The following is a 14,335-nucleotide window of genomic DNA, read 5'->3' on the forward strand; positions in this document are numbered from 1 at the left end:
TTGAGTGTGATTGTAGAGAAAGATGTCCAACCTTTGGAGAGGAGCGTCCGATACTGCCGTAGCCTCCTGAGCGCATGGTGGGGGTCTGGACCGTACGAGGAGGATGGTCTATCAACTGCATGATGGAACACAAAACCACCAGTCAGTCAGATAGTGTGGCTTTGTTTTTATCAACATATGAGTGACATAAAACTTGGTTAATAGCCACCGAGGCCAAAGCTTCCCAAGAAGTAAAGGCTTGGACAAGACATTAAAGTCAGAGGTAAAGTGGAGGAGATAAAGTTAGAGATGATAATAAATTCATCAAATACAGTATTTCAAATTGGTCACCAGATTTAGGGAATCGGAAGAACAACTTCTCAAATGAGTATGAGGAATGTGTGAGTTGTGCTTTGGTGTGGTGGAGGTTTGTGTTCTCCTGACTGCCCTTCTAGCTTTTACAAGCACCACGAGTCCTGTTTAGGGTCTGGTGGTGGTCTGGGAACAGTTCAGACCGGAGTCTACTGCTAGCCTCAGTGTTCTGCTTGTCCTGCTCAAATCATTCCATAACTCAGTTACTTGCAAGTCACAAGGGCTGAACTATTTGACAACTCAATGTCAATTGACTTGGAATGAGGAATATTTGACCCCATTTTTACTCTACAGATGCCACGTTGGCCTCTTCTACCCTTTTTGACCAAGGCAGTTCCAGGACTGGTTCTCAGCCGGTGCCTCATCTTGAACCAGTTCATCATGTTTCGACGGTCAAAGAACCGGCTCTCGGCCAGGAAAACTGGTCCCAGAGTGGCACTAACTCTTTGCTGGCCTTGAACCACAAACCACTTACGCCATGGGCTGGGTCGGGATTATCGTGACCGACGAGAAACTAAAACGTGTATCATTCATTTTATTTTATTTGTTTAGCATCAATGTGATTGATGTGGGCTAGCGTCAAGCATTCGTTGGCTTACAACAAAGTCTAACATTAAAATCTTACGTTGATCGTAAATAAGAACGTAATCACCGTCCATAGCAATCAAGATGAGCAGCACAGATGTGTTGTACATGTCGTGTTTTGCCAATGTAGGCTCACAAAGCCAGGAGGAACATTTGAAAAGAGACGATGTAGTCTGACATTATCATACTTGCTGAGAGAGCCGAGACATATACAGACGTATACAGCAAACCACCACCAGCCCAGTACATTAACTAGGCCTGTGTTGGTTGAAAAGGGGGATTATTGGCGACAGAATGGGAAATTACATCCCACTAAAATGTACTCTCATACTCATACATCTCCTACATCTATTTTGCTGGCAAGATAGCATCCTCTACACAAGAAGACCAGTTTGTTGGCCAGGCTAACGGATTGTCTGACCTCTATAGGCTCCATATCACTAGCCATGGAGGGTGACCGCGAGCGGGACTTGAGGTGGGACTTAGGGTCATCTTCCCTGGATGGAGTGTTGGAGGGGGTGAAGTTATCCATAGAGTCCACCTGAGGAGAGAGAGGCAGGACGGAGGACCAAGACAGGTCACAGGGGAAAGTAAGAAATGATCAGTGAAAGGAGGACAAAAAGAGAAGAAGATAATGAGGAACAAAATGTGTTGAGGAGTCAGATGGAGAGAGGAAGGTGAGGATGAAGAGAAGGAGACAGAGGAGAAGAAGTGGAGTGTTAGTTAAATAAAACAACCCAGAGAATAATATGCTCATCCATGCTTGGAGAGAAGGAGCAGCTGCCATAATACACAGATGGAAAACCAGTGGACTTTCAAAGCTACAGAGGAAAACTGACCACAGCTTTATAGCAGCCCAGGTATTATAACACATGGGAACACATCACAGCCCAGTGCCCGTACACCATTCACCATGCATGGCCATTCACAAAGCTACACCAAAGAAAATAAGACAAAAAACACACTGACACCAATTCACACATAGCAATACCCCATGTCATAAAAATATTGAAAATCAAACATAATAGTGCCGTTTACGACTTCAAAAACATGTTGTTCAGATCCCCGGCCATGCAACCAGACAGCCACAGGACACATACACAGGAAATGCACACACAAAATAAACATAACGTGACAAGACAGCACATTTAAAAAGGCTCATGAGATCACAGAGCGCAGTGATGGTGCTTACGCGTCTGCCTTTGCTAGTCGGGCCAACGGATGGCGAGCGCTTCACGGCAGGAGAGGCAGAGACAGAGAGATGAGTGAATATCAGAGAGATGAGTGAATATCAGAAAGGCTTTCTAACAGAAAACAGTTGAACAGACTGAGGGACGAACATGACCAATGGTAATATAAGCCTGCATTACACATCAGTGGTTCCCAACCTTTTGTGTTTGATAACACTATTAATTAAGTGTGGATACTGTTGTTCTAATCTTTTTTAATATAATCAACATTTTAAACAGTTTATCCTCCTAATTGATCTCTTACTTTTAGCTTTCTTTATGAACTGTTTCTCTTACTTTAGCTAAGTGCTTCAGCTGTTTATCCATTATGTTTTAGCTAACTCTTTTAAATGTTTAGCAATTACTTTACTAGCTATTTTCATTGTTTAAACATTACTTTCAGTTAAGTATTTTAACTGTTAACTGTTGTAACTGTCCATTACTTTTATTTAACTATGTGTTAAACCATGACTTTTAACTATTTTCTACTGTTTACCTCAATTATCAGTTTATCCATTACTTTTAGACAACTATTTTCAGCTGTTCATATGTAACTTTTAGTTAACTATTTTAACAGTTTATCCATCTATTTCAACCATTTCACCCTAACTCTGCGCTAACGGCTTCACTTCTCTGCTTGCTTGCCACGGACAGTAGCAACACGTGGTATTAAGCTCCACTGAATCAGGTTCAAGGACAGCTCACATGTTATTGTACATTTACTGAAGCTTACACTTATTTGTAATCCTATTTGGTGGTTTACTTCTCTAACACTAATATGTGGACGTATTTCTTTAATTAAATTGCACTTTCTATAGTTTAGGTGAGTTACTTTGGTTCAGTGAAGTATTTAAGTTCTCCACATGCTCAGTGGAAACAGCACATTACTCCTGGTTGGGAATCACTGCATTGGACTACTGTATGTCCACCAGGGTGGGACTGAGGAGCTGGAGAGGGTATAAAAATACACTTAGTGATGGGAAAGGAGCTGGGAAAGTCAGTATGGAGCGCAATGACAACTCAAGTTCTCTTTCTGATTAAATAATATGAATAACAGAAGATGAAAATGTATATGAAGGCTTTAAAATGCACCAAGTACTTTGTGGTTCTAGCACTAGAAAGCCAAAGTAGAGCCATTCAGATAGCCCACTAGCCTACAAGGACTAGCAAGCAACTGAACAGAGGGGCAGCACACTGCAAAAATATCAATCTGAACAAGTTTATGCAGTAGAAGTAAATTAATTTGTGTGCATTTGAGACACACAAATTTATCTAATTCCATGCATTGTTCCATTTATATTAATGTAGATAAGAAATAGATCTTGTTATAATACAGAACTGACATTTGTTGCAGTGGCTCTGCTCTCCTTCACAGTTAAACTGATGCACAGACACAGACTCACAGATCTACACTGTCTCAGAGTCCTGTAGCATACTTCTACTGTTTAAACACACACATGGACATCCGCCTGACCCAGAGAAACTTACGTCTTCCCAAAACTCAATTAAAGAAGATGAGGATGAGGAATAAGAGTCCTGATGTACCAGAGAATGAAGCAAGGAAACAACCAAAAAGATAAACAAAAATAAAGATCTTGGAAAAAGTATGTGAGCAAAAAAACAACAACATAAAAGCATGAAAACAAAGCACATGAACTGCAGATTTTTGAGATTTATGAGCCTTATTACATCAGCTATATTTAAATCAGCCCCCTGTAGGACTTTTTGTCTTGAATACTTACATCAAACTGGTCGAGTGCTGAGGTGGGGGCGTTGAGAAAAGCCAAGAAGGAATTCTGGGAATCCTGGTGCTTGACACCTACAGACACAGAACAAATAACACAATCGTGGTTAAGTACGTGATATTAAACCATCAAAGGGTGACTTAAACAAAATGAGTCACAGGACTGTTTCTAAGACGTGGGGGGGTTCATATGACCTTAACAACAATACATTTTCATGTACATAGCACATGATTTTATTTCTCAAATATAGCTGCTGACGCAAAACCTTCTCATTTGGGTCCTCGGTTGTAGTTATCCCTCTTTTACAGCCATAATCTCACACGAGAAGTTTCAGTGTGCTGAGTCCATTCAACAATGGAAATGTGATGTATTAGGACAAACTGTACATGTAAACATTTCTATCACCCTATATATCTTTGAAGGAAGAAAACTTCAAAGACCACTGGCTTTGTAAACTGAATTCATTAATAACAAAAGTGTTTCAGCATCTATTTTCCATCAGCACTTTTAAGAGATTGTTTTTATATATATATATATATATATATATATATATATATATATATATATATATATATAAACATATTTGTATATCTCTCTTTTTACTTGAAATGTATTTCTATATCTCCATATTTTTAATTCTATTTGTACATATATCTATTTACTTAGGACTTGTTGCATTTGTATTTGATATTGGTGTTATATATTTAGAATAGCGCACTTAAAAAATATTATATTATACTTACATACTTATTTCTATTTCTTATACAGCATCAACTCTAACAAACCCCCGTGATCAATTAAGTATTTCTGATTGTGAATCCAATATAAATGAATACTTGTATCCCTGATGACAACTACAGCCGTGCTAATCTTGCTGAGCATGTTGGTGACTTGATTGAGTCGTACCTCTTCGTAGCCGCAGCTCCTCCGTCTCTTTCTTCAGCCTGTCGATCTCAGCCAACAGCTCCTGGTTTTTATTTTCCACATCCTGCATTTTACTGGTGGATCAGAGACAAACGCACAACACATATTACCCAGAGCTTTGTCAAGATTTTCATCAGAACAAACAATAAATCAGTGGACAAACTGGTAAATGTTAACATATCAAGCCTCCGTACCATTCTGTGGACATGTTGTTGGCCTTGACCTTGTTCAGTTCGTCCTGGATGCTCTGCTTGGCTCTGATCTCAGCGTCCAGGGCCGACTGCAGCTCCAGACGGGCTGACATGTCCAGCTTGGCGAAGCGTCGCATCTTCCACGGCATGTCCTGAAACACAGAGGGGAAAAGGAAGAAAATGAAAACGGTCTAACGCCTGAAGGAGAGGAGTGAACCATCAGGCTCCTGGTGATTAGAGGTTCATACAGCATCGTATCGCCATATTTTGTGAAGCATTATTATATCGATTCATGGCCGGCAAGTATCGATATTAAGTGTTCCGGTGGGTCGTCAGTATTTTAGCAGTTTTTGTTTTTTCCGGAGGCCATAGCGGGCTCACTTTTAGGAATATACTGGAGATACTGGGATCATATCAAACTAGAAGATCTAAGGAATCTAAGGAACGTGTGTCAGGATATCGTGTCGGGAAGTTGACAAAATAACGCTGCAAAGTTAGACTTTTCTTTATGTTTCATTCAAAAAAATTCATAGTGAAGCTTGTTGTTTTTTAAAGTTTGATAAAATGCTGCAGTTGTTGTCGTCCAACATGTTTGACATCAGTTGAGTTCAGACTGACTGAATACTTTGTTGGTCAGTCTGTGGGTTTGACTCTCATTGTGGAGAAATAAAAAGACTGAAGTGAGATGAACACACTGAGAATTTTCTCTTATTTGACAAAAGAAGTTAATTTAATTTTGTGAACACAAAATGCAGTTAAATATTTAAATATCGCAATATATTGTATCGCAATACCATATCCCAAAATGCTTAAAATCACAATAATAATGCATTGTGACTCAAGTATCAGGATAAAATCGTATCATGGAGCCTCACAACTCTACTGGTGACAATACTGAACCATTACTGCTATAGGTCAGACATAACAGAGATCCAAAATGACATTCATCATCATCATCAATGTATTAATTTCACAGCTCATAATTACAGACTGACTCTCTACAGTAGTTTAAAACAGAGGTTGTGTGTGTGTGTGTGTGTGTGTGTGTGTACCGTGGCTCTTGCTCCCAGGCTGGTGTTTCTCAGTCCCTCCAGCTCTTCTGTCATCTTGGTGGCCAGAGCCTGCAGGTAGCCTCGAGCATCCTTCTCATCACTCACCCTGCAGCAAACATACCCAGTACACATATTTACATTATGAAAAGACATACTTTCACCAATTCCAATACATATAGAACATTTGGGTATTTCAACCTTTCTACAAGCAAATACACACATCTTAACCCGGCCTTAAAGAAAACACGACAGTGTGCTTTAGGTGCTGTGACCCATCATCATGAAGTTGACACACACAAACACCAGCAGATATGGACACATGTTCAGGCTGTAGGCAGCTCTGGGAATGTCACTAATCCCCAACACTCAGGCTGAATAAACACTGACAGTGTTAAAAGCAGAAACTCTGACCCCAAACTCAAATATACACTGACTTTCACTTGTACACACACTTTAGTACACAATAATCATAGTCAAACCTCAGAACAATAAAGGTCATATTAAGAGGACTACACAGATAATTCATTCTAGTTCTTGAACCAGTTCTGTTCAGGATTTTTGGAATATTGGTGCGATCTAGCAAATGTTTCCAACAGTTTTAATGTTGTAAACAAGGATGTGTCATCAACAGAGGGCGTTGCACAACACAGGTAAAAAGACAGCAGATTGCAGTGATTAGCTACTAACTTTTGTTCTGTTATTACTGATATTATTTTTAATTTAAAAATAAGCATAGGCCAATTATTGATGACAAGAAGATACAGAAGACTATAAGATGCAAGACTCCATTCCGTCTTCCAACCAGTAGAATATGACCTGTGCACGTCAGAGAAAAACCTGCTACTTTTGGTTGCAGCTGGGAACTAATTTTTCTGGTTCTTAACCAGTTTTTGGGGGGTTGAAATCCTCGAAACTAGAACAGAATGTTTCCCATGTTGGTGGAACAGGGTCTAAATGATCCTGTTTCCCAGTTTATATGCATCATCTCCACCAGAGGGCAACATCAATCACTAAATCCTTCTAGAAATGCATTCCAGACTCTACATTTGAATGTGCATGTTTGGAATGTGAGTGTGTGCATTGGTGTATGTGTTCCCCGTCTGGATGGATGGATCATGTGTGTGTGAGTGTGTGTGTGTGTGTTTTAGAGTGTGGAATGTGTGCTATGTGAGGACTTCAGGCTTGTCCGACAGAGGGAAGCTGAGCAGCTGGCGAGGTGTCAGCTGCAATGGGAAGTGATCTGAGAGGAAGGGAGGGTCAAGTAGCTCCGAGATCTCCACTGGCATGTGAGAAATGCTGCAGTTATACTGTATGCACCAACCCAATACACTACTAGACAACATGGGAGTGTGTGTGTGTGTGTGTGACTGGATATAGCTGTCTTTCACTTTGTGCTACAACATCAATGGGAAAGTACATGCCTCAGCAAGAACGGAGGACATCTGAGAATGTTCCTGTGTGCACGTATGTGTGTGTGGCTGTGTGTGTGTATATGTGTGTGTGTGTGTGTGTGTGTGTGTGTGTCTCACCATTGGATGATCTCTGTGATCTGGGCCTCCCAGTGAGCTACACTCTCCTTCTTGTCAGCCAGTTCCCTCATCTCCTCCTCCAGCTGTCTGTTGGAGCTGCTCACCTTCTCAAACATGCTGGTGAGCTGAGGGAAGAAAACACATCATATTAAACATCATACTAAAAAAGCATAGAATCATAAAGCTGTCATTAGGAAGTACAACACCTGTTAAACACATCTATATATAAATAGACAGCATGATGTTACATTAGAGAGCTGGACTACTGTGTAATGAGTCTAACAGGTTACATTGTTGCCTGACTACAAGGTGTAAATGGATGTGTGTGTACAAAGGTCCTCGGCCTTGAACGTGACTGCTGGTTCACTATGGAACATGAGTCATTGTATTGTTGAAGGTTATGACAGTTTTCATGATTCAGCTTCCAGATGCTGCAGTGCTGCTAAAGACACACGTGCACCTACACAAACTCTTCATGAGTCCTTTAAAACAGGAGGTGTGCCAACATGTAACTATGGGGACATCAATCCAAGTCTCAAGCTGCCCTATTGTTTGTATGAATAATTACATTGTGGGCACATTTTATGGTGTATTGTAGCTGTCATGCCTGTGATGTAATGTGCAAATTCATTTCATATTGTTTTGCAATTGCTTTCTAATCCTGGAGCTGGCTGCCAACAAATGTTTGGAATATCTATGAGGACAGTCAAGGTCATAAAACAATGTTGTTGGAAAAGAGTTTGAGCTTCTGAAATAAACACAAACACTGGATGAAATAAATATTGGCTTTTTCCACACGTGCTGCTGTAAATCTTTGAGTCAGAGCCCACTGAGTGATGTGTGATTTGTTCTGTAATGGGCTCCCAAAGATGAAATCATTCCATATATGACAAAAGTGTAAGTGTAAGAGGAGTCTGGGGTTGCTAATAGGAACACCACACCTCATAATAACTCACTGGTAGAACACCACACAGATGTCTGCACAGGTCTGGAAATGAGCATCAGACACCACAAAACCTGAAGTGGTAGGTCGGTCACAACAGTGCAGAGAGTCTGCTTTTCTTCCCCTTATTTGACTTGATAATGCATTATATACATGCATTATCATATATATGTATCATGTTAGTTTTCAAGAAGACTTTAAAGTCTAAAATTATCAAGGGTTACAATGAAATTTGATTGAATTAGATTTTTCAGTTTAAGGTATCATGTGTCTTGTAACAATGTGAATTATTCAGTTAATGTAATGTATATCATGTATACATGTAGATGGTACAGGAGAGGCAAAAATAAGCCTTGGGGCTTCAGCCTATTCCTTTTTCGGTTGCTGTCTGATGGATTCTTTTGTAAAAACATGATTTTATTTTGTTGTCTTTGTTTTGTTTTTTTGTAACCGAAATAAAGCATTCATTCATGTATTATATCTGGAGTATAAATATGTAATATGTGATAAAAATTGTAAATAAACACAATTATTTTCACTGTAACAGTGTGCTGCACATCCAGGCTTGTTAATTCACTGAGAGGTTTAATGACTAGGAACTTTAGCAAAATTCTCAGTTAAAAAAAATAAGTAAAGTAAAAATGAATCACCACAATTACACCATTCATCATTGGCAGAAACTTTAACAGATTTTCATATTTCTGACAGTCCTTTGAGAAATCATGTGGGGCGTGAGAAAAAATAACTCCATCCAAGCTTAAAAAAAAGCTACATTTAATCAAAATCACTTTTTGTGATTGATGTCTTTGCCCAAAACAAACCATTTGAAGTGACTAGATAACCAAACCAATGGAGCCAGTAGTTATGTGACAAAAACTGAACTGAACTGCGGCTATTTACACAGAGCAGAGAGGAGAGGACAAGAGAGGTTGGAAGTAAAGGTTGTAAAAATGTAAACAGTTCAATATAAGCATGTGGAGTCCTTCATTTAAATATTGGTAACACTTGTGGGCAAATATGATTTAACTTTTCAGATTAGAATATGATAAATCTTGGCCTAATTGACGCTCTAATATTTAGTACAGAAAAAGAAAAAAAAAAAAGTCTCCAATGGAGTTTCTCTGTCTAACTGACTACTCCATATTACTCCATATTCATCACCAATTTGAGCAGTTCAACAGTGGAAATTAAGCTTCAGGTTTTACTGCAAACACTATCAAAATAAGTTATAATTGAAGATTGAGCGGCCTGATTTTGCTGTTGAACAAACAGTGTTGAAAGTCAGTGCCTCCTTTGAAAGATAAGACAAGTCAAACAATAATATTTTCACACACGGACACACATACAAATGTATTAAAGAACTGTTGTGTGCAGAGAAGTATATCATACAGAGATATCTAATCTGAGTGCTTTAGCTCTTATAAATATAATTTTTCAGAATATGAAATAACAGAATAATACATTTAATCACTAGAGTGACGTGTGCTGTCATTCCAGTGGCATATTCTTTCCATTTCATCAAGATATTTTCCGTTTTATCAGTTGCAGACCTTAATAACAACACTCTGACATTTGATTCCATATGTCAAAATGCCTTCCACTTCTGAGACATTGTTTAAATTGGGAGCCTTGTTGAACTTCCAAGAGCCATTTCCAAAGTCAATAGAGCGTAATCCAGAGAGTCATTCCATCTGACTGTGTAGGAGGCTACAGGGTGTTTTTATGGGGATATTGAACAGTGATTTCTTTGGCAAAGTTGCAGAGAGGGGGTGGAGGGAGGAATGTGATGAAAGGGTTTGGGCCGGCAGAGAAGGGTTACCTGGGGTTAGGGAATTGTGGTTTTTAACTGTGTGTTTTAGGGAGATAAACAGATTGCTAAAAGGCTGAGAAAGCAAGATGGAAAGAGGAACCTGACTTGTTTTAAACATGTGTTTTCAAATATCTTACCTTATCCAGTTCACTGCTCAGCTTCTTATTTTCTTCAGTGAGCAGGACTCTGTCCCTCTCGTATTTCTGCTTGTACTCCGTCTCAAACTCTTCCCGCTCGCTTTGGCTGGAGGAAACACACAGACACACACGCAGACACAGATTGTTAAACTTGTGACATTGTATAAACTTACATTTATTCCCTAACCATATTCCACAGCTGCAAATCCAATCTGGACTCCTGACTCTGTCATTTGAACATAAACTCTCTTTCAAAAACTGGACTTTATTCAGAGATTTGTGGAATCATTTTTCTGCTGGTCTTTCAACAGCCACTCCACATTAAACACATACATACCAAGTTAATCGAATTCATTAGTTTGGTAACTATGGAAGTATAAACAAATCAGAAATAAAATCAGATGTTGATGAGTCAGCCTCCCTCAGAATGCCTCATCTATCCACCTACCTTTGTTCATGTGTGGGCCCTAGACTCTCAAAGCCTGAATCAAAGGCTTGGTACTAAGACCAGGTACACATTATTCAGCCCAAACACATTAATGCAGTTAGAATCTGATATAGCAGTGTGTTTAAAAATGAATTAGAAAGCAGTGAGAATAATATGCCAGTAACACCAGGCAGGAAAGTTAGGCTACAGGGTACAAAAACAAAGCTCTAAAGCTTCCTCCTCAAAAACAAGATTTTATTAAAATTTCATTAAACCAGCGGTTCTCGAAGTGGGATCAGCTGCCCCAGAGTACCGACCAGGGGGTCTGCAGAGGAAAAATAAGTTACCCCTTTTCATATTAAATATCTAAGTTGGCATGTTTTGAAAGAATCTAACTAATTCAACAATTTTCACTCCCACTTTACCATTCAAAAACTACAGTATAGTGGACTTAAATACAGTCTGACTACTTAAAGGCACTTAAGTTTTAAAATTGCCATGTTGTTCAGTTCAGAAATACATCGTTAAGATGAACTGTAGTGTTAACATTAACACAAATGATTTAATTTATGATTAATTTATCATCTCAGCAGCACCTTTACTGCCTGCCTTGGGTATATATTTTTCCAATGAATGAGACCAACTGAGGTAAACATTAGCAACTGTCATACAAGCCTTAAGTATTGTCAAAGGAATGGCAATGAGATCTGGGGTCTTCCATCAGAAATCAATCACTTTCTGACCTCACACCTCAGGGGATGAAGTCAGAAAGTGGCTTATATCAGTCACCACGTCATAAGGATAAGTAAACAATATCTTCAAACTCTTGATCTTCATTCATCTTCTGTGAAATTGGGTTAAAAATGAAGGGATGTAATATCTAAAGAAGTTGAAGGAGGTAACCTATATCAGGTTTATCTCTGGTTGTGTTATAAGCAACATAGCTGTTCAATTCTAATTGTAATCTAACAGTTAGATTAACTATTCAAAACAAACAGAACTTCACAGGTACTACACATTTATACCAGACAGGGGCTATTATATAAATACCTCATGCAATCATCACTGGAAAGGACAATAAAGAAAACAAAAAGAATGTCATGAAAGCCAGGATGTTGAAAAGAAGATTTTTCTCGATCAGATTTAAAAACAAAAACAAAAACAATAAAGTACCTCTCACGGCGAGTCTTGTCCAGCTTATCTTTGAGCATCAGGATCTCTTTCTGCAGAGCGAGGTGTTGGCCCTCAGCGTCCCGCAGCTCTTTGCGCAGGGCCTTCAGCTCGCTGCTGTGCTGCGCTTCCCTGCGCGCCAACTCCTCCTCGTACAGGAGCGTCTTCTTCTCCAGGTCCCCCCGCAGCCGGCCCACCTCCTGGTCTGCTGAGGCCGGGATGGCAGAGGAGCCAGCCTGCTTCACCTGTGGGAATGTGGAGAAAAGTGGTTGGAGGAATCAACAAAACTATGTGTCAGTACACAGCAGACACACAACTATCTAAACACTACTACTGTGAACTTTAAGTCTTAACTGTTCAGGACTCCCGTTCAGAGACTGTGGATGGACAGGTCTTACCTTCAGCCCTTCCAGCTCCTCCTCCAGCTGTCGGCTGTACTGCTCATTACGCTCCCTCAGCTTCCTCTCCTTCTGAGCCTCTGCTGCCTGCTCCTCCGCCTGCGCCTCCATCTGACACACACACACACACACACACACTCCAGTGAATGGATGTCAGCATGGATCATACACCATGTTTCCCCTCATGACATGCACCCATTCAGCCCACCAGGAGCAGACGTTGGCTTGTTTGTAAAACAAACCATAACCTATAAAACATATTCAAAAACAAACAAACCACACAAAACAACTGCACATACTTTGTGGCCTTATCTCACTGCATTGTATGGAAGACTGAGAGCAAGGTTAAATTGTTTTCTCTCCTGTGTTCATGAGTTAAGAACAGATAAGAAAAAATCTTTCCAGGTGATGGAGGTTTCATTTCTCCATGCATTCCAAACATAAAGTCTTATGGCCAAAATGAGCATTACAACAACAAAAGAAGACAAAAAAAATCACCTGCCATGACTTTTTTTGTTCACCTGTATTTACCATATTTACTGTCTTTGTGCAGTTTTCAAATGAAGAATAAGAAAATTATCGCATTCTGCTTTATTTAGGTTTTTGACAACGTCCCAACTTTCTTGTAACCAGAGTTGTGTAAAATTATTCTAAATTGACAGAAATCTTCCCAAATTTTGTGTACAAGCACACTGAAATACAGCCACTGAAAAGTTTTTTTTATATGGTCAAAATATTAATTTAAATCTATATATATATTTCTAGAAAGTTGAAACAAGTACAACACAGAAGGCAATAGGAGTTTAGTTGTGCACCAACCAGTGGATGGAGACAGAACAGGTGTGCTAGCAACCACAGGGAGACTACTCTACCTCCTTCTTCACCCTCTCTGCCTTTCGCACCTCGAGGCGGAGAGCCTCCACCTTCTGACTCTGACTCTCTATCTCCTCCTCCTTGTCGCGCAACTGGCGAGCCAGGCGCTGCTTCACTGACCTGGAGGAGAAGTTCAGTCACAGTGAGTAAGAAAAGAGAAATAATTCTGCCATTAAAGACCAGACAGTGTGGTGTATTGGTGTGAGAAAGAGTAAGGGACGTGGTCCTACCTGAGGTCAGTGAGTCTCTCGTTGAGCTCAGAAAACTCCTGCATGGCCAGTTTTCTCTGGCTGTGGGCGTCTTTCAGCTCTTTGGACTGAGACTTCAGCTTCTCATTGGCGTCCATCAGATCCTGGCCAGAGAAGGGAGAGAGTAGTAAACATTTAGAAGAGACTTTAATCATTATTCATCTCATTTTTTAAAATATGTTTTTAGATGTTTATTCTAGTCTACCATACAGGGCTCAGTGGTCAGGTGGTAAAAAAACATTTTCATGATAGTGTAATAAACATATTGTATTTGTAAGTAACTTGACACATTCATATAGATACTTTAATACTGTCGTTGTTGTCACGTCTTGGCCATCCATCCATCCTTCTATCATTTAATTTATTGTTCTAAATAACTATCTATCTTTACAGTATCCTGGCTCTACCTTCTGCATGTCATCCCTCTCCTGTGTAACGCTCCTCATCTGTTTCTCCAGAGTCTTGGTGTGTTTAGACGAGTCCTCCAGGTCTCTGCGCGCCAACGACACGTCCTCCAGCTGCTTCTCCAGTTGGCCTGAGTCTGAAACAAACACAGAAAAAAAGCTTTTACATTCAATTAATGTTACTTGACTGTGGCTGTGTTAGTTTGCTTCAAATGGTGTTCAAGTGGTGAGTTTTCCCAAACTTAAAATTCTAATTTGACAGTCAGTAATAGCAGGTAAATTTCAGTCCCATGATTGGTGTCTGATTAGATTTGCTCCT

At 39.7% G+C, this 14,335-nt stretch overlaps 1 protein-coding gene across 4 annotated transcripts in view; it reads right to left on the minus strand.

Annotated features, from left to right (window-relative positions):
* Positions 1 to 14,335, minus strand: part of cdc42bpab (CDC42 binding protein kinase alpha (DMPK-like) b) — a 92,556-nt gene that overhangs the window by 13,543 nt on the left and 64,678 nt on the right. For 2 of the 4 annotated variants that reach the window (XM_059356972.1, XM_059356971.1), the window contains exons 13-26: positions 14,020 to 14,153; positions 13,595 to 13,716; positions 13,364 to 13,484; positions 12,492 to 12,602; positions 12,097 to 12,338; positions 10,497 to 10,602; positions 7,607 to 7,731; positions 6,078 to 6,183; positions 5,029 to 5,177; positions 4,817 to 4,908; positions 3,908 to 3,984; positions 2,129 to 2,167; positions 1,358 to 1,477; positions 32 to 115 (exon numbers count right to left, since the gene is read on the minus strand). In XM_059356972.1, coding sequence (XP_059212955.1) covers positions 32 to 115; positions 1,358 to 1,477; positions 2,129 to 2,167; positions 3,908 to 3,984; positions 4,817 to 4,908; positions 5,029 to 5,177; positions 6,078 to 6,183; positions 7,607 to 7,731; positions 10,497 to 10,602; positions 12,097 to 12,338; positions 12,492 to 12,602; positions 13,364 to 13,484; positions 13,595 to 13,716; positions 14,020 to 14,153 — 1,628 coding nt within the window. Of the gene's footprint in view, positions 1 to 31; positions 116 to 1,357; positions 1,478 to 2,128; positions 2,168 to 3,653; positions 3,702 to 3,907; positions 3,985 to 4,816; positions 4,909 to 5,028; positions 5,178 to 6,077; positions 6,184 to 7,606; positions 7,732 to 10,496; positions 10,603 to 12,096; positions 12,339 to 12,491; positions 12,603 to 13,363; positions 13,485 to 13,594; positions 13,717 to 14,019; positions 14,154 to 14,335 lie in introns of all 4 variants that reach the window. The other 2 variants (XM_059356974.1, XM_059356973.1) reach the window with 2 other exon arrangements.

This window comes from Centropristis striata, chromosome 18 (genome assembly GCF_030273125.1).
Source record: "Centropristis striata isolate RG_2023a ecotype Rhode Island chromosome 18, C.striata_1.0, whole genome shotgun sequence".
Classification (NCBI taxonomy): domain Eukaryota; kingdom Metazoa; phylum Chordata; class Actinopteri; order Perciformes; family Serranidae; genus Centropristis; species Centropristis striata.